This window comes from Stegostoma tigrinum, chromosome 9, assembly GCF_030684315.1.
Source record: "Stegostoma tigrinum isolate sSteTig4 chromosome 9, sSteTig4.hap1, whole genome shotgun sequence".
NCBI lineage: Eukaryota > Metazoa > Chordata > Chondrichthyes > Orectolobiformes > Stegostomatidae > Stegostoma > Stegostoma tigrinum.
Window position 1 is genome coordinate 96,754,925 of NC_081362.1, and position 21,198 is coordinate 96,776,122.

Here is a 21,198-nt window from a genome sequence, read left to right on the forward strand (position 1 = left end):
GTGCCTTGGACAATTATAGTAAGACTTCCCTACTCTTATACTCCAACCCCCTTAAAATGAGGGCCAACATTCCATGAGCCTTCCCAATTGCCTGCTGCCCCTGTATGCTAGCTTTCTGTGTTTCATGCACAAGTTTCTCCAAAGTCACAGGGATAAGATAGATGTCTGGGTCTGGGTGGAATGCACTTTGGAGAGATAGTATGGACTCAATGGGCCTAATGGTCTGCTTCCATGCTGTAGGGATTTGAAAAACTGTCTTCTTCTGTTGCATCTTTCTTCAATTTTCTCCATTCAGATAGTATTCTGTTTATTTTGTTCTCCCTTCCAAAATGAACAACTTCACACTTTCAAAAATTATACTCCATTTGCAACCTTTTAGTTCACTCTCCTAACCTATCAATATATCAACGTAAACTGTTCATATTCCTCTCACAAGAGACAATAGGAACGGCAGATGCTGGAGAATCCGAGATAACAAGGTATGGAGCTGGATGAACACAGCAGGCCAAGCAGCATCTTAGGAGCACAAAAGCTAATGTTTCGAGCCGAGACCCTTCATCAGAAAAGTGGGGATGGGGAGAGGGTTCTGGGATAAATAGGGAGAGAGGGGGAGGTGGACCGAAGATGGATAGTCCTGAAGAATGAGGACATCTGGGATATATGGGAGTGGAATGCCTCATCCCAGAAGCAGATGTGGTGGAGGCAAAGGAATTGGGAATGGGGATCTTTGATCCACCTCCCCCTCTCTCCCTATTTATTTCAGAACCCTCTCCCCATCCCCCTTTTCTGATGGAGGGTCTAGGCCCGAAACATCAGCTTTTGTGCTCCTGAGATGCTGCTTGGCCTGCTGTGTTCATCCAGCCCCAAACTTTGTTATCTCATATTCCTCTCACAAACTGCCTTTTCACTATTTTTGTGTCATTTGGGAGTATTTCTGCAGTGCATTCACTTCCTTCCTCCCAGTCATTAATTTGTATTGTAAACAATTGGGTCCCAGCACTGATCCCTGTCGAACCCCATGGGTCATAGGTCACCAACTTCAAAAAGACCCCTTATCCCAACTGACTGTTTCCTGCCCATGAGCCAATTCTATAGCTGCATCGATATATTCCCTCCAACATTGTGGGCATTTATGACAACATTTTGTGAGGCTCCTCATCTAATGCCTCCTGGAATGCAAACATAACACATTCGCTGGTTCCCCTCGATCCACTCTTGTTGAGACTTCCTCAAAAAACTGTAATGAATTAGCTGGACATGATAATAAAATGTGGATGAACACAGCAGGCCAAGCAGCATCTCAGGAGCATGAAAGCTGACGTTTCGGGCCTAGACCCTTCATCCATGCTGGACATGACGATCCTTTTGTGAAGCCACACTGACACTGCTCGATTAGGTTAAGATTTTCCAAATGTTGTGCTATTACGTCTTTGATAATTGATTCCAATACTTTTCCAACAGTACATGTGAGGCTAATTGGCCCATAGTTAAATGGTAATTTTAAACCAGAAGCTGCAGCATGACAGAAGGAGTTTGGACACCGTTCCGAGCTGTGTGGTTTATCCGGGCCGGGTTTTGTGCGTTGTTTGTACTCCTGGTTGTAAACAGCACATAACACGCGGCTAGAGCTGTGAATGAACTGGGATTAGGAGCAGAGGGATTGGGAATAGGAAATAGGGAGATGGAGAGGATTGAGAAGAGAGACTGGGACAGGGAACAGAGGGTGGTGTACAATGCGAGAGACTGAAAGAGGGATTTGGTCTGTGAGTGGGGGCGCTGGGGATGGGTTTAAATGAGAAATTGGGCAGAATCCCGAATCCATTCCACACCCCCAGGGAGTGGGAGCCGGAGGGGAGTGGAGGTCAGAGTTAGTGTCTGGAATGAGTCCCTGCTTGACCAAACACACAATCTGACAGGGGATCAGCAGAACCACAGGGTCTGGGGCAGAAACCTCCAGCGGGGGTGGGGGGAAGGGGGTGTTTGTGTGTGTCTGTGACCCCAGGTCCGGATAATTCACCTTTGCACCTTTTATCCCCCCACCACGGTCCTCTGTTGGGGGGGATGTGTGAGGAAGTTCCCCGGGGGTTGGAGTGTGTTCCCCGGGAGGTGGGACTTTGTTCCCAGTGCCCCCAACAGCAGCAGCACCGAGCCCCAGATCCGTGCGGATCGTGTGTGTTCAGTGATTCCATGTTCCTGCTGCCGGCTCCTCCCTGGTACAGTGTACGTGCCAAGTCTCACATCCCAGCCCCTCCCAGATTGCACAGCACAGCAGGATCCCGGCTGCAGCCCCTTGGCTAACTCTCTCTCACACATACACACACGAGTTTACAATCTCAAAGCAGCCACTCCGCTGCGTTTGAACAATTAATTCCACCCCAATTCTCCACCAGCTTCCACAGAGTCAATCACTGGCAGCAGGGCTACACAGAAACCAGCTCAGCGCAGGTAAGGAGACCCTGGGTCGGGATGGGGTCGGCAATAATGAGCAGCGATTAGAGGGAGACGGCAAAGAGCTGAGGGGAAAGGGTGAGGGAATGGATTCCAGAGATCAGAGCATACTACCCAGCGAAGCACTCCCTCAGCACTGACACTCCAACAGTGCCCACTCCCTCAACACTGACCCTCCGGCAGTGCGGCGCTCCCTCAGCACTGACGCTCTGACAGTGCCCACTCCCTCAGCACTGACCCTCCGACAGTGCCCACTCCCTCAGCGCTGACCCTCCGACAGTGCGGCGCTCCCTCAGTACTGACCCTCTGACAGTGCCCGCTCCCTCAGTACTGACCCTCTGACAGTGTCACACTCCCTCAGCACTGACCCTCTGACAGTGCCCACTCCCTCAGTACTGACCCTCTGACAGTGCCCGCTCCCTCAGTACTGACCCTCCGACAGTGCCCGCTGCCTCAGTACTGACCCTCTGACAGTGTCACACTCCCTCAGCACTGACACTCCAACAGTGCCCACTCCCTCAGCACTGACCCTCCGACAGTGCCCACTCCCTCAGCGCTGACCCTCCGACAGTGCGGCGCTCCCTCAGTACTGACCCTCTGACAGTGCCCGCTCCCTCAGTACTGACCCACTGACAGTGTCACACTCCCTCAGCACTGACCCTCTGACAGTGCCCACTCCCTCAGTACTGACCCTCTGACAGTGCCCGCTCCCTCAGTACTGACCCTCCGACAGTGCCCGCTGCCTCAGTACTGACCCTCTGACAGTGTCACACTCCCTCAGCACTGACCCTCTGACAGTGCCCACTCCCTCAGTACTGACCCTCTGACAGTGCCCGCTCCCTCAGCACTGACCCTCCGACAGTGCCCACTCCCTCAGCACTGACCCTCCGACAGTGCCCACTCCCTCAGCACTGACCCTCCGACAGTGCCCACTCCCTCAGCACTGACCCTCCGACAGTGCCCGCTCCCTCAGTGCTGACCCTCCGACAGTGCCCACTCCCTCAGCACTGACCCTCCGACAGTGCCCACTCCCTCAGCACTGACCCTCCGACAGTGCCCGCTCCCTCAGTGCTGACCCTCCGACAGTGCCCACTCCCTCAGCACTGACCCTCCGACAGTGCCCACTCCCTCAGCACTGACCCTCCGACAGTGCGGCGCTCCCTCAGCACTGACCCTCCGACAGTGCCCACTCCCTCAGCACTGACCCTCCGACAGTGCGGCGCTCCCTCAGCACTGACCCTCCGACAGTGCCCACTCCCTCAGCACTGACCCTCCGGCAGTGCCCACTCCCTCAGCACTGACCCTCCGACAGTGCCCACTCCCTCAACACTGACCCTCCGGCAGTGCGGCGCTCCCTCAGCACTGACGCTCTGACAGATCTGCGCTCACTCAGTACTGACCCTCCGGCAGTGCGGCGCTCCCTCAGCACTGACCCTCCGACAGTGCTCATTCCCTCAGCACTGACCCTCCGACAGTGCCTGCTCCCTCAGCACTGACTCTCCAACAATGTCACACTCCCTCAGCACTGACCCTCCGACAGTGCGGCGCTCCCTCAGCACTGACCCTCCGACAGTGCCCACTTCCTCCACACTGACCCTCCGACAGTGCCCCCTCCCTCAGCACTGACCCTCCAACAGTGTCCAGACCCTCAGCCCTGACCCTCCAACAGTGCCCCCTCCCGCAGCACTGACCCTCCGACAGTGCCCCGCTCCCTCGGCACTGACCCTCCGACAGTGCGGCGCTCCCTCAGCAGTGACCCTCTGACAGTGCCCCGCTCCCTCGGCACTGACCCTCCGACAGTGCGGCGCTCCCTCAGCAGTGACCCTCTGACAGTGCCCCCTCCCTCAGCACTGACTGTCCAACAGTGCGGCACTCCCTCAGCACTGACCCTCCAACAGTGCCCCCTCCGCCAGTGCGGCGCTCCCTCAGCACTGACCCTCCAACAGTGCCCCCTCCCTCAGCACTGACTCTCCAACAGTGCCCCCTCCCTCAGCACTGACCCTCCGACAGTGCGGTGTTCCCTCAGCACTGACCCTCCGACAGTGCCCCCTCCCTCAGCACTGACCCTCCGCCAGTGCGGCACTGCCACAGCACTGACCCTTTAACAATGAGGTATTCCCTCAGCATTGACCATCCAATCCCACATTGCAGCAATGAATTGTTCATCTAGTTGTAAATAAAAAACAAAAATACAAAGCTGCTGGAAAACTGAAACTAAAAAAGGATTAGCTAAAAATGGGTAATTCAGTGCAAAACTTTAACTGTGTTTCTCTCTTCACAGATGCTGCCAGTCCTGCTGAGTTTCTCCAGCATTTTCTGTTTCTGTCTGACTGGTTGTTGAGCTGACGTTCTGCAGTGGGATTAGAAATCCCACTCTTGCTGACTTTAAGAGGAGCTGACTATTCTGAATATCATCCGACAGGAGGATAAATGTTCTGGGGACGTTAGCGGAGTTTGTGTGGGAGTGGAGCATAGCAGAGGGGCATTGATTGCTCCTCACTCACTGGGGCCTGCTGTTAGATCTGGTTGTAACAAATAAACCCACAACCCCCTGAGGAAATTCCAATCTTTGAGTGTCTGTTAGTCCTTGTAATGTGAGGAGGTTATTGGCTATTCAGCCTGAGCCTTTACTCAGCTTGTAGTCAATGTGGCCAGTCACTGACTTCTGTGGTGAACTCTGGAGAAACAAAGGCTGACTGACCAACTCACCTCACAAAGATCACTCACATCTCGTCGCCTGCCCTGTGATCCAAGCCACAGCAAACACAAGACAGAGCCTTTATCCACAAGGTGCCTCCTGTTGAGAGGGATCACTGGAAGAGCGTGGGGCACACTGATCTGAGGGGACATCTTTCCTGAACTTAAAATGCACCTTCCTGCACTGAACTCAAAACTGATTTGGATTGAGGGTGGGGCGTAAGATTGTACAGCTTTGGTCTCCTTTGCTGAGGAAGGATGGTCTTGCTCTTGAGAGAGTGCAGCAAAGGTTTACCAGGCCGATTCCGGGGATGGTGGGACTGACTTATGAGGAGAGATTGACTAGGTTGGGATTGTTTTCACTGGAGTTTAGACAAATGTGGGGGAATCTCATAGAGACTTATAAAACGCTAACAGAGCTGGAAAGGCTAGATGCAGGGAGAATTTTCCTAATGATGTGTGCATCCAAAACTAGGGCTCACAATATGAGGAGTTGGGGTAGACCATTTAGGATGGAGATGAGTAGACATTTCTTCACCCAGAGAGTGGTGAACCAGTGGAATTCATTACCCAGGAAGTAGTTGATGCCAAAACATTGAATGTATTCAAGAGATAATGGGAACTGCAGATGCTGGAGAATCTGAGATAACAAAGTGTGGAGCTGGATGAACACAGCAGGCCAAGCAGCATCTCAGGAGCACAAAAGCTGATGTTTCAGGCCGAGACCCTTGAGACGGCTAGATATAGCACTCAGGATGAATGGGATCAAAGGTTATGCAGTGAAAGCAGGATTAGGCTATTGAGTTGGACGATCAGCCATGATTGTGATGAATGGCAGAACAGGCACAAAGGGCTGATTGGTCTCCTCCTGCTCCTGTCTTCTATGTTTCTACCAGAAGAGATTCACAGACTGTGGATTGAGCAGACAGTCTCCAGTCCAGCATTTCCATGGGATGGTTTTTGAGCAATTCAAATTAGCATTCATAAAATCATAGCTGGACACACAGAATTTCCTGTTGTGCACAGTCAGAGTGCATTTCCAGTCTATGAGCTCAATACAGATCATTGGTTTCTGCATTTATGGTCAACCCTATCTCATTAAGGTTATATTTGACAGACTTTTCCATCATCTGCAAGTCAGGAGTGTGATGGAATACTCCCCACTTGCCTGGATGGATGCCACTCCAACAACACTCAAGAAGCTCAAAACCATCCAGGACAAAGCAGCCGCTTGATCGGCCCCACATCCACAAGCATCCACTCCCTCCACCACTGATGCTCAGTAACAGCAGTGTGTACTGTCGATAAGATAAACTGCAGAACTTCAATGGTCCTCAGACAGCACTATCCAAACCCAAGACCACTTTCATCTGGAATGAAAAGGGCATCAGATACTCCTGCAAGTTGCCCTCTAAGCTATTCCCCACCCTTACTTGGAAATTTCTTTACCTGGTAGTTTCTTTACTCAGAGAGTAGTAAGGAAATGGAACGCTTTGCCTGCAACGGTAGTGGATTCGCCAACTTTAGGTACATTTAAGTTGTCATTGGATAAGCATATGAACGTATATGGAATAGTATAGGTTAGATGGGCTTGAGATCAGTATGACAGGTTGGCACAACATCGAGGGCTGCAGGGCCTGTACTGTGCTGTAATGTTCTCTGTTCTATGTAAATGTATCACTGTTTCTTCAGTGTTGCTGGGTCAAAATTCCAGAATTCCCTCCCTAATGGCATTGTGTGTCAAACCACAGTAGGTGGACTGCTGTGATACAAGAAGGAAGGTCACCACCTCCTCAAGGACAAGTAGAGACCTGCCAGAGGTGCCACATCCTGTGAAAGAATTTTTAAAAAATCCTCGTTTGCATAGTGTGATTTTGCCATCAATCAGGTGAATACATGTAAGCGATTTGCATAGGAGGTTGGTTCCAGAAGTTGAGGGTGAATCAGTGTAATACATTTCATGTCTGAAATAAGATATTCCCAAAGGAAAACTTGTCACATCACCTGGAACAACAGTGTGTGATTGTATCAGGAATAGGCTAACTATCCAGATTGACACCACCGAACAGAACAGTCGACACAGCAATGGTTCTGTTATAACATGTAGAAAAGGGAGGGGACCTGCCACGACAGATCATTATTTCTGCTGACAATAAGCGAACAAGTCAAACTTCAGACGCTGTTTCAAAGACCGAGGAATGCTGAGTAATCATTGCAAATCCTGTTGATTGACCCTTTCTGTGTGAAGCTCAGTAATGGAGCAAGGATCAGCTAATTGTACAAGCAGATGAAATAAGACACAAGTAAGCCATTCAGCCCCTGCTTCTCTGTTCAATAAGATCATGGCTGATCTGTTTGTGTCTGGAATTCCACATTCCCATCGCCCCCAATGACCCTTGATTCTCTGCCTAACAAGAACCTATCTTCCTCCACCTTAAAAATCTTCAATGTCAACTCCTTCTCCACTGTTCTGAAGCAGAGAGTCACACAGCCCTCTGACAGAAAAACATTCTCCTCCCTGCTGTCCTGACAGACAGATCACAATTTTGCATTGGTGCCCTTTAGTTCTGCACTGACCAACAAGAGGAAACATTCTATCCACAGTAAACCTTGACACGATTATTCAGGATCTCATACACTTCAATCAGGTCATTCCTCACTAAAATCCAGGGGAAACAGCCCCAGTCTGTCCAAACCCTCCTCATTAGATAACACACTTATTCCAGGTACAAATCCAATAAACCTCCTCTGAACCATCTCCAACGCCCTTCCTCGAAAAAGACCAAAACTGCACACAGTATCCGAGATGTGGTCTCAGCTATACCTTATATGACTGAAAAACAAGATTTTTTAAAAATTATTCAGTGATGTGAACATTGCTGGCTTGGCTATTTATTGTAGGCATTTATTGTCCATTCCTATTAGCCCTTGAGAAGAAGCTGCCTCTTAAACCACTGCAGTTCGTGTTCTGTCAGTAGACCGACAAGGTCCTTAGGGAGGGAATTCCAGGGTTTCAACCCAGTGACACCGAAGGAATAGCAATATATTTCCTTCTAGGTGGAAGTGGTTCCTCTTCACACCCACCTTCCTGCAAAAATTCCATCCCCTATTCCCAATTCCTTCACCTCCGCCGCATCTGCTCCCAGGATGAGGCATTCCACTCCCGCACATCCCAGATGTCCTCGTTCTCCAAGGATCGCAACTCCTCCCCCCCCCCCACAGTGGTTGAGAACACCCTCAACCGTGTCTCCCGCATTTCCCGCAACACATCACTCACATCCCGCCACGACTGCCCCCAGAGGATCCCCCTCGTCCTCACATACCACCCCACCAACCTCTGGATCCAACGCATCATCCTCCGACACTTCCGCCATCTACAATCCCAACCCACCACCAAAGACATTTTTCAAACCCCATCCTTGTCTGCCTTCTGGAGAGACCACTCTCTCCGCGATTGCCTTGTCCGCTCCACACTCCCCTCCAACCCCACCACACCCGGCACCTTCCCCTGGAACCGCAGGAAGTGCTACACTTGCCCCCCACACCTCCTCCCTCACCCCCATCCCAAACCCCAAGATGACTTTGCACATCAAGCAGATGTTCACCTGCACATCCACCAATGTGGTATACTGTATCCACTGTACCCGTTGTGGCTTCCTCTACATTGGGGAAACCAAGCAGAGGCTTGGGGACCGCTTTGCAGAACACCCATGCTCGGTCCACACTAAACAACTGCACTTCCCAGTCGCGAACCATTTCAACTCCCCCTCCCATTCCTTAGATGACATGTCTATCCTGGGCCTCCTGCAGTGCCACAATGATGCCACCCGAAGGTTGCAGGAACAGCAACTCATATTCCGCTTGGGAACCCTGCAGCCCAATGGTATCAATGTGGATTTCACCAGCTTCAAAATCTCCCCTCCCCCCACTGCATTCCAAAACCAGCCCAGCTCGTCTCCGCCTGCCTAACCTGTTCTTCCTCCCACCTCAAGCCACACCTCCATTTCCTCCCTACTGACCTCATCCCGCCCCCTTGTCCTGTCCATCCTCCCCAGACTGACCTATCTCCTCCCTACCTCCCCACCCATATTCTCCTCTCCACCTATCTTCTCCTCTATCCATCTTCAGCCCGCCTCCCACTCTCTCCCTATTTATTGCAGAATCCTCTCCCCATCCCCCTTTTCTGATGAAGGGTCTCGGCCCGAAATGTCAGCTTTTGTGCTCCTTAGATGCTGCTTAGCCTGCTGTGTTCATCCAGCCCCACACTTTGTTATCATGGGATAGGTGGTGGAAGGTGCTGTCTTGTCTCTGTAAGGAGGTAAGCTCACAATCCAGATGTCAGGAGCAGTGACTCAGTGGTTAGCACTGCTGCCTGACAGTGCCAGGGATTCCAGCTTTGGTGGCTGTTTGGAATTTGCATATTTAAGGCTGAGATAGCTTCTTGATCTGTTGGGGAATCACGGGAAAATGCAGGAAAGAGGACATGAGGAATATCCGATCAGCCGTGATCCTATTGAATGGTGGAGCAGGCTCGAGGGGCCAAACGTTACTGTTTTTCTTTTATTAAAAGTTGCTCGTGGACTATTTAAGTTTTACCCACATTCTGATTGTCTCATGAGTGTTTTTACTGAGACCATTTGTTATTTCCAGGTTTAAGAGTCTAATTCAAATTCTCATACTTTCCTGGCGTGCTCTGATTGATCCCTTTCTGAACGTTCACTGAATTAGTATGGAGCAGAAGGAGGCCATTTGGCCCATCATACCTGCACTGGGGTCGTTAAATGGAACAACCTCGTGACAATGTCCAGACTTTACCCCACATCCTTGCACACTATTTCTACCTCAGTAGCCATCCAACACCCTCTTAAATCCCTCACTTACATTGTGTTAAATACCTCCTCATGTGACTCTGGGAGCAATATAGCAAAATAAACTCTTTGCAGGAAAAGCTGAATGTGAAAATAATTTGTAACAGGGAGACTCTAACACATTGATAGGAAACCCACACAGGCACAAGGAGAATGTGCAAATTCCACACCTATCCAAAGCTGGAATCAAACACAGATTTTGAGCTTACCCCCTTAAAGGGACAAGACAGCATCTTGCATGTCCACAGATCACTGAAGGTATAGGTACAGGAAGGCAAGGTGGATAAGAAGGTACATGAGATGCTTGTCTTTATTGGCTGAGGCTTAGAATCAAGATCAGGGAAGTTATTTTGGAATCGGGGTAGTTTATGAGTGGAACAAACTTCCAGAAGAAAATGGTGGGTGCATGTACAGTTACTGCATTTAAAACACATTAAATAGGAACAGTTTAAAGGGATTTGGGCCAAATACAAGCCAGTGGGACCAGTTTAGTTTGGGAAACTTGGTCGGCACGGAAGAATTGGACCAAAGGGTCTGTTTCCATGTTGTATGACACTCTGCCCCATAGCTCTCTGTGGCAAGGAGTTCCAAAGACTCACAACCCTCTGAGAGAAGAAACTCCTCCTCATCTTAGTCTTAAATAGGTGCCCCTTTATTATGACACAATGCCATCTGGTCCTAGACTCCCATGAGGGAAACATCCTCTCAGCATTTACCCTGTCAAACCCCTTAAGAACTCTATATCGTTCAATGAGATCATCTCTCATTCTTCTAAACTCCAATGAGCAATTTTCAGCCTGTTTAATCTTTGCCCATAAGACATCCTTCCCAATGAACCTTCTGCGGACTGCCTCCAAAATCAAGCTGCTGCCCTTCCCCAGCAGGAACTGCTGTGTAACTCTTACCTACCTTCTGAAACCACCAAACAGGACATTCTTGTACAGCATCACTACCTGGCGAAATGATGTAAGTGAAATACATGTGAGTAATGCCCCCATTCCGAGAATAAATTCAACTAATATTCATCAAAGAAATTGAATCAACAAGTGGGCACTCTTGGTGTTATAATATTCAAGAAATCTAAAATGTCACAGAGAAAACTACGCAGAAAATTCTGTTATTAAAATGGTGGCACCTCACTTCCAGTACCCGCACTAAGAGGCTATCAGAGCTCTAGCCCTCCTGTTCAAATGCAAGAAATGAAATTTTAATATCACTCCTTCAGTACTTTTCCCACATAGAGCCCGAGCTACAGTGTCTCTGAACTTCCACACTGTGTTCATTGTGTAGTGTATAGGGAGCAGGAGACACAAGGCCCCTCTATCCCACATCGTTGTGAAGAAAAGTCACTGGACTCAAAAAGTTAGCTCTGTTTCTCTCTTCACAGATGCTGTCAGACCTGCTGAGTTTTTGTTTTTAATGGTTTCCCTGCATTCCTTTTGGGAATATTCATTTTGGTTTAGTTTGTTTAGGTAAATCCCATCCAGTTAGAAGCAGAGTAGTGTCTCAGAGATATTGGTGCTGCTAACCCACAGTCAGACCATTCTTTGTGGCCACGTCCCCATCAGTGACACAGGACTCAGCAGGAAGCATAGCTGCCCTGGGGTCTTCCTGAAGTGCTCTCTCCAGCAATGTCTGAAAAATGAAGAATGACAATGTAGATCAGTGCTCACTGTTAAAACGTCACTGAGTCTTCATTCAGACTCCAGTATCACGCAGCCCCTTAATGCTGTTCCATATTCAACAGAATCATGGGTGATCTGTGACCCAACTTCAGGCACCCAGCTTTTCATCGCACGCACAAACCCGTAAGCTTAGCAAAAACCTATCAATCTAAAACTTCAAAATAATAACTGATCTGCCAGCAATTGCCTTTTGTCAAAGTCAGTTCCAAACAATATTTGCTCTTTGTGTGAAGAACGATTCCCGATCCTAATCCTGAAGAGGCTGGCCTCTGTGCTGTGACATTGTCTCCAAGTTCTACCACTGCAGTGGGTCTACCAGACAATTTCTACCTTTCACATTGACAGTAAAGTTCTTTCTACACTCTTAAAATGAATGTAAAGCTCCCTGTACTCTTCTAAATTAGAAGAAAATGTCCCTACATTCTTTTGAAATGAAAGTAATACTCTCTCTACCCTTGTAAAATGAAAGTGAATGTTCCTCAACACTGATTCTATTAAAGACTACTTGGACAGAGACAGTATGGGATTAGACAGAGTAAAGCCTCCTCTACATTGTCTGCCATCATACACTTCCAGGACAGGGACAGCACAGGGTAAGACACAGAGCGAAGCTCACTCCACTCTGTCCCACATCAAAAACTCCCCAGACAGGGACAGCACAGGGTTAGATAGAGAGTAAATCACTCTCTATACCATCCCCATCAAACACTCCCAGGACAAGGACAGCATGGAGTTAGATACAGAGTAAAGCTCCCTCTACACTGTCCCATGAAGCACTCCCAGGACAGGGACAGTGTTCTTTTCACAGTGTGTATTTGAGTGCAGCTACATGGAATGGAATGTGACTGAGTGGTTAGCAGGAAGAGCGAGTGCAGGGTGAAGTGAGGTGTCAGAATAAAGACGTGAGGCGATGAGGAGGGTTGAAGAACAGGAAGCAGAGAGACAAAAGCCACAGGAACGTGTGAGCATGTGAGTTAGTGAGGGAGAGCTGCAGACCTTTTCTGGTCCACATCTGACCTGCTCAGAGACCACACTGACCCCAAAATCATCATCATCGTCAAAATGTTTCTCAGGTAGTGGCGGTGGTTCCTCGTCACATTCCACATTCCCACGGGCTAATGAAGGGCTGGGAAGTGGCAGCAATGGTGTGTTCTTTGGCTTTTTGCTGACCCGTGCATATACAGGTGCCACTCTCTCCCATTGTCCTTCCCCATCCTCTTTGGCAATGTCATCCTCAATGACAAACTCTGTCCTCTGTGCTTCGAGGCTAAACTGCTCACTAGCTGCGTATGAAGGTTCGATGGAGTCTTCTGCAAGCTCTGGGCACTCTGCAGCAGACAGCTCCCTTGCTGTCTGGTAGACAGGGTCACCTTTACCATTAGGATTCATGTTACTGGCCAAGGCAGTGGGAAGCTCAGGCAGTGCTCTACTGTGTTGACACGGAGACTCGTTATCATCTTGTGTGCCAGGCATTTCCACATCATTTTGCCAGCTTACTTTACGCGATCCAGGGCGACCTGTGAGGGTTTGAAAGAGAAAGGGAACTCTTTAGATGTGAACGCTCTGGCACAGCCAGCAGACAGCCACACTAGGGATCCGAAGAACGGTCGCTGGACTTGAAACACAAACTCAGTTTCTCTCTCCACAGATGCTACAAGACTGGCTGAGTTTCTCCAGAAATCTCTATTTTTAATTCATTTGTGAGATGTGCTCATAACTGGCTAGGACAGTATTTATTGCCCAGCTAAAAGTCAAGCCCATTGCTGTGGATCTGGAATCACACGTAGAGCATACCAAGTGAGGATGGCAGTTTCCAAATGGACGTTAGTGAGCCAGGTGGATTTTTCTGACAATAGTTTCCTGAGACTCTTAATTCCAGATTTATTACTGAATTCAAATTCCACCATCTACCATGGCAGGACTTGAACCCAGGTTCCAACAACATGACCTGAGTTTCTGAATTAATACTCCAGCAATAATACCATTAGGCTATTGTCTTCCCTAATAAGTAATTTTACAGCATAATTCCAGCTGGAAAGTAGGAAACAGAGCAACCAATTTTCATACAGCAAGCTCACACAATTAGCAATGGGATAAATGACCAGAAGATCTGCTTTTAGTGATATTGGTTCAAGGCACTGGCTAGAACTCCCACCATTCATCACAGAAATAATATTTGAAACTATTTTTCCTTTTGGCCAGAGGGCACGAAGGACTGCCAGTTCTTGATCTGCTGTTGGCCAAGTTTTTGTTGAGTATCTGTAAATTTTGAAATGCAATTGGTCAATGATTCAGTCTCTGATGCAATTTCTGCTAACCACAGTCACATGAAATCTAACTCTTTATGCTCATTAACACGTCAGTTTCAAGGCAGTGAAAACCTTTCCTGGCAAACAGTGGGTAGAAACGTGCCTCACTGCAGGAACACTGGGTAAGAAACATGCATCCGTTTCCACTGTGCAAGACACACACACACAAACACAGACACACACACAAAAATACTTACACAGGCACAAATAGACACAAACACACACAGACACGAGCCCCAGTCAGACACTCAAATGCAAACACACACACACACACACACACACAAACCCCTAAACAGACACATACAGACAACTGAAAATGCAAACCAGAAGCCAGAGTAGACCATTCGGCCCGTCATATCTGCACTGCTATTCAAGAAAATCATAGGAACAGGAGTAGGCCATTCAGCCCCTCATATGTGCACTGCTATTCAAGAAAAACACAGGAACAGGAGTAGGCCATTCAGCCCCTCAATCTGCTCTTCCATTCAGCACAATCATGGCTGATCAAATTATAGCATCAAATCCACATTCTCATTGCCCCCTGAGAACTCATGTTAAAGATATTTAATGACCCCGACACATGCACTCTGTGTGTGAGAGTTTCACAAACTCTCACCTTTGAGGAAAAACTTTCTCCTCAGACTGAAAACGTTAGCTCTACTTCTCTCTCCCCAAAGATGCTATGCCAGATCTGTGGAGTTTCTTCAGCATTCTGTGTCTTCAATAATGTTTTGGCCACATGGGTTTGAAACTTGCGTGATAGATAGTGAGATTTAAATTGAAGCTCATCTGGATTTTGAAATGTTGGTCTAGAGATGACCACATAATCATTGTCAATTCTTCATAAAACCCTAACTCTGGATTATTAACACCATCCATGCCTAGACTGGGCTACATGTGACTCCAGACCCACAACAATGTGCCATTGCCCTCTGAAATGGCCGAGCAAACCATTCAATTCAAGAAGCCAAATCAATTCATGATCCCTGTGACTTTTACACCAGTTTCAGAATTTCCAGCTGCATCCTCATTACCATGGACATGCAATCCCTTTTCATGTACATCCCCCACCAGGATGGTCTGAGGGCTCTCTGTTTCTTTTTCTGATATATCGATGATATCATCAGTGCTGCATCCCTCTCTCATCTGGAATTGGAAATGTACATTGATTTTGTTTTCAATTTCCACCCTGCCTTCACTTTCGCTAGGTCTATACCTAACTCCTGTCTTCCCTTCTGCAACATCTCTGTTTCCATTTCTGGGGGTAGACTGGCCACTAATATCTAATATAAACCTACCAACTCCCACAGCTACCTGGACTTTGCATCCTCGTGCAGCTGCTTCCTGTAAAGGCTCTATCCCATTCTCTCAGTTCCTACATCTCCATCACATATGTTCCGATAAGACCAAGTGCAACAAGGGAGCATTGTCCACCTTCCAAAATGTCCACCTTCTTCCTCAACTGAGGATTGCCCAGCATCATTGTCGATAGGGCCCTCAACCAGGTCTGACCCATCTCCTGCACTTCTGCTCTCATCCCCTTCTCTTACCTCCCCCAACTGCGATAGGGTTCCCTTGTCCTTGCCTACTTTCCCACCAGATCCACATCCAGAAGATCATCAGATACCATTTCCACTACCTCCAGCGAGATACTACCACCAGATATATATTCCCCTCCCCTCCCCTGTCCACCTTCCACAGGGACCATTCTCTCCAGGTACCCTGGTCCACTCTTCCATCACTCCCAACACCCCCCACAGCCCCACGACACCTTACCCTGCAACTATCAAAGGTGTAACACCTGCCCACTCTCCCTTCAGTATCCCAGAGCCCAAACATACCTTCCAGGTGAAGCAACACTTCACCTGCACTTCCCAGAATCTAGTCTACTGCATTCGCTGCTCACAATGTGGTCTCCTCTACACTGGGGAAAACAAAGCGTACACTGGGTAACAAAGTGTGGGGCTGGATGAACACAGCAGGCCAAGCAGCATCTCAGGAGCACAAAAGCTGACGTTTTGGGCCTAGACCCTTCATCAGAGAGGGGCATGGGAAGAGGGTTCTGGAATAAATAGGGAGAGAGGGGGAGGCGGACCGAAGATGGAGAGTAAAGAAGATAGGTGAAGAGGAGAGTATAGGTGGGGAGGTAGGGAGAGGATAGGTCAGTCCAGGGAAGACGGACAGGTCAAGGAGGTGGGATGAGGTTAGTAGGTAGGAGATGGAGGTGGGGCTTGGGGTGGGAGGAAGGGATGGGTGAGAGGAAGAAAAGGTTGGGGAAGCGGAGACAGGCTGGGCTGGTTTTGGGATGCAATGGGTGGAGGGGAAGAGCTGGGCTGGTTGTGTGATGCAGTGGGGGGAGGGGACGAACTGGGCTGGTTTTGGGATGCGGTGGGGGAAGGGGAGATTTTGAAGCTGGTGAAGTCCACATTGATACCATTGGGCTGCAGGGTTCCCAAGCGGAATATGAGTTGCGTACACTGGGTGACTGCTTTGCAGAACATCTACATTCTGTTCACCCTGAGCTTCCAGTTGCCTGCCACTATAACACACTACCCTGTTCCCTGGTCAACATCTTTGTCTTGGGGTTCCTATAGTTCTCCAGAAAAGCTCAGCACAATCTGGAAGAACAACACCTCAATTTTCCACCTAGGGACACTGCAGCCCTCCCGACTCAATATCAAGTTCAATAATTTTAGGGACTGAATTTACCTTTTTATCCCCGCCCCACATACCAGACCTTGTTATTACATAGTCTGCCATTACACACCATCTATTGCTGGTCACTAATAGTCCCCATTAGCAACTGTTCATCCCCCTAGCCAGATAGTTATCAACTCCTTTGTTGTCCAACCATTCTTCTTTCTCTTTGGGCTCTATCCCCACCTGTTGTTTACTCTTTATTCCCTGCCCTCACCCTATCTTCTGCATATAAACTGACATTTTCTAGCTACCATCATTTCTGAGGAAGAGTCATCGGACCCAAAATGTTAACTCTGATTTCTCTCCACAGATGCTGCCAGACCTGCTAAAATTTCCAGCAACTTCTGTTTTTTGTTACAGCATCCGCAGTCTATTTGGTTTTACAAGATGTGTAGGTTAGGTGGATTGGCCATGCTAATTTGTCCGGGGTGTGCAAGCGAGGTGGACTGGCCATTGGAAGTTGAGGTTTACAGGAATGGAGTATGGAGGTGGATCTGGATGGGATGCTGTTCAGAGGGACGATGTGGCAGTTGGATGGCGCAAATCACAGACTGAGTCACAGCGATGATTTCACTGGTCACAGGGTTCCTAGTCTGTCACACAGCTAGCAATTGAGAAATTGCCTACATGCCAAATCAGTGATCAAGGTCACATGGGGGCAAGCTGATTCCAAATAGCTCACTGTCAAAACCAGAACTCACATCAGCTCAACACACAGCACTCAAACCACACACAGAAACTGTACCAACATCTCTCTGTATTACTCCCTCTGTGTATCACCCTCAGTGCATGATTCCCTCTATATCAATCCCTCAATGTGGAACAACCCCCTGTTTGATTCTCACTGTACCTTCTCGAATTGTTGCTGTGGAGATGCTCTTTGGAAATATAGAATCATCCATTTGGCTCTGGAGAAAGAGGCAGAATTTCTTATTATTTCCACATGTTATCACTGATGTGATTATTTGCTCCAGTGAAACTGCCCCTTCATCTTCTTCTCCTTCTGTCCTATAAAGACACCACATGGGTGACTTTTCTGCTTCCTGTCAGTCTTTGCTGTGATGGTGCCAGAGTTTCCTCCATACTCTCCAGGCCCCACAAACAGTGACACTGAAATTCCACTCCCAGAGGAAAAGCAGGAACCCCTGCTCAAATTCCCTGATAAGTCATCACCCCTTCCCCACCAATCCCCTCACTGGGTTTGAACCGATTCCCTGTTCCACAAACTTACAATGCTTATGAGCTGAGTATCATCTTTAGTCTCTGGGTCGTTACGCTGTGCCGAGAATTGAGCTGCCTCCCTGTGGAAAGAGAAAATAGCTCATCAGGAATGTTATAATGTCCTCTGATAAACTGTACGAGTTCCTCACAGTTAAACAAAGGTGTTTCAGTGATGTGTGAAACTGTGAACATCAGTCTATCACCAGAGAAGGTGCAAAGGAGATTGACATGGATGCTGCCAGTTTTGCAGAAAGACTGAACAGGCTGGACATTCCCCATGGAACATAGGAGGATGAGGATGGGTACAAAATTTCACCATGATATACGAGGCTGTGAGCGACCTGGATGGACTGGATGGGACAGACTTATTTAACAAAGGGGACAGTGGCTATGGGGCATTGGTTATTAAATTAAACTGATCAGTCAAGGAAACAGAGATGAGATGAGGAAACAGTTTTCACCCAGAGGGTGGGAGAGGCCAGGAACTCATCACCTTACAGAGCACAGAAAGCAGAAACTGTTGATTCATTTCCAAAGTGCCTGGAAATGTACCTCAAGTGCCATAAGCTGCAGGGCCACAGACTACATGCTGGAAGTTGGGGTTTGGCTGGTGGCTTTCCTTTCAGCCAGAGTAGACAGGGCTGGCAGAGTGGCCAGCGTCTGTGTCTTGCCATTTCTATGATTCTGTTCTAGGATTTGTGTTGGCGCTGATGTTAGTTAGTCTTTAGCAAGGCCTGTAAAAACAACAGAGGAGGCCAGGCTCTTACTCCAGGGTCAGCAGTCCCAGTGAATTTCCTGAAAGAGTTTCCCAGACCCTTTCCTGTTAGGCATGGTTTAGCACTTGGATGCAGTTCAAACTGTATTGTAGCCCCATTCACTGACAATGCTGAGGATGGGTGTGAAAGCAAGTGGTGAGGAGGAGCTAAGTTGTGATGGGCTAAGAAAGTGAGCAAAAGTGTAGCAGATGGAGTATAATGTGGGAAAATGTAAACTTTTCTACTTTGGCAGGAGGAATGGAAAATCAGAGTATTATTTAAATCGAAAGAGTCTATAGAACTCTGAGGTACAGAGGGTTCTGGGTGTCAAGGTACATGAATCACAAGATGTTAACACTCAGATTCACCTTGTGATGAGGAAAACAACGAGAATATTGGTCTCAGAGATTATGGGAACTGCAGATGCTGGAGAATCCAAGATGACAAAGTATGGGGCTGGGTGAACGCAGCAGGCCCAGCAGCATCTGAGGAGCACAAAAGCTGACGTTTCGGGACTGGACCCTTCATCAGAAAAAAAAATTGGCCTGCCTTGCAAGAGGGATGGAATATAGAGGTAGGGAAGTCCTGCTACAACAGGGAGTTGATGAAATCAAATTGTGTCTACATTCCTTGAAGAGGGACAGTCTGGCATTGGAGGTAGTTCAGGGAAGGTTCATGTGATTGATCCTGAATAATGAGGGACATTGTTCTGAGGAGATATTAAGCAGGTTGGGCCTGCACTCATCAGAGTTTAGAAGAACGGGACATGATCTTATGGACGCAATAGGAACGATCAGAATGATCCTGGTTAAAAAGTGTCAGTAAATGGAGTGGGGGGAGTTGCTTCGACTAGGTTAGTATCTTTCTGAGTTATAAACAATGAGGTGGGGGTTTAATGGAGGTGGTTTTGATGGTTAAAGACCCTGATGTGATCAAAGGCGAGTTGCTCATTTCTCTCAGTCCAGGATAAGGGAGCAGCATCTCACAATTTAAGCGGGTCATTTCAGGCCGATGTTGGGAACGAAGTTTTCACACAAACACTTGTGGAAACTTGGAACAGTCACCTCGATAAGGCCACTGACCTTCACCTGAACACTTTAAAGGTGAGTGAGATTACTACCCCTTCAGGAGTGGTGTTGATGGTGAGGGAGCTGAGCAGATAGATGGAGTTAGAGGGCAGCTATCCCCAACTGTTACAACTTGTTACATTCATCCTATTCCAGTCACATCCATTCCAGGTATTTTGCGTCATTCCAGCATCCTCTGCTGGCGTCTGAGATTATTGCATTGTAATTTGCAGACCAATCCTCAGCTTTCACTGCATAACACACACAGAGGGCACCATTACACACTGTCTAACATGCACACACACTGTGTACAACCCTCACACACTGTCTCGTATAGTGTATAAAGATTTCTCATACGGTGTAACACTCATTGTGTACATCCTTCACATACTGAAGTAGTAATTCTGATGCAAGTAGGTTTAGAAGACCATCCAGAACAACATAGGAGCAGAATTAGGCCCTTCAGCCCATTGGGTCTGGTCTACTACTCAAAGAGATTGCGCCTGATCTAATCATCCTCAGCTCCACTTTCCTGCCTTTTTCTAATAACCGTTGATTCCCCTTACTGATTAAAACTCCAAGATAATAAAATATGAGGCTGGATGAACACAGCAGGCCCAGCAGCATCTCAGGACCACAAAAGCTGACGTTTCGGGCCTAGACCCTTCATCAGAGAGGGGGATGGGGTGAGGGTTCTGGAATAAATAAGGAGAGAGGGGGAGGCGGACCGAAGATGGAGAGAAAAGAAGATAGGTGGAGAGGAGGGTATAGGTGGGGAGGTAGGGAGAGGATAGGTCAGTCCAGGGAAGATGGACAGGTCAAGGAGGTGGGATGAGGTTAGTAGGTAGGAGATGGAGGTGCGGCTTGGGGTGGGAGGAAGGGATGGGTGAGAGGAAGAACAGGTTAAGGAGGCAGAGACAGGTTGGACTGGTTTTGGGATGCAGTGGGTGGAGGGGAAGAGCTGGGCTGGTTGTGTGGTGCAGTAGGGGGAGGGGACGAACTGGGCTGGTTTTGGGATGCGGTGGGGGAAGGGGAGATTTTGAAGCTGGTGAAGTCCACATTGATACCATTGGACTGCAGGGTTCCCAAGCGGAATATGAGTTGCTGTTCCTGCAACCTTCGGGTGGCATCATTGTGGCACTGCAGGAGGCCCATGATGGACATGTCATCTAAAGAATGGGAGGGGGAGTGGAAATGGTTTGTGACTGGGAGGTGCAGTTGTTTATTGCGAACCGAGTGGAGGTGTTCTGCAAAGCGGTCCCCAAGCCTCCGCTTGGTTTCCCCAATGTAGAGGAAGCCACACCGGGTATAGTGGATGCAGTATACCACGTTGGCAGATGTGCAGGTGAACCTCTGCTTAATGTGGAATGTCATCTTGGGGCCTGGGATAGGGGTGAGGGAGGAGATGTGGGGGCAAGTGTAGCATTTCCTGCAGTTGCAGGGGAAGG

General features: G+C 48.4%; 1 protein-coding gene across 2 annotated transcripts in view; it reads right to left on the reverse strand.

Annotated features, from left to right (window-relative positions):
- Positions 1-10,356: 10,356 nt before the first annotated feature.
- The window catches only part of LOC125455060 (uncharacterized), a 28,603-nt gene continuing 17,761 nt past the window's right edge, over positions 10,357-21,198 (reverse strand). The window contains exons 3-6 of one of the 2 annotated variants that reach the window (XM_048536583.2): positions 17,939-18,008; positions 17,558-17,615; positions 12,737-13,215; positions 10,357-11,648 (exon numbers count right to left, since the gene is read on the reverse strand). In XM_048536583.2, the coding sequence (XP_048392540.1) occupies positions 11,538-11,648; positions 12,737-13,215; positions 17,558-17,615; positions 17,939-18,008 (718 nt within the window). In that variant the 3' untranslated portion in view covers positions 10,357-11,537. Of the gene's footprint in view, positions 11,649-12,715; positions 13,216-17,557; positions 17,616-17,938; positions 18,009-21,198 lie in introns of both variants that reach the window. The other variant, XM_059648838.1, reaches the window with a different exon arrangement.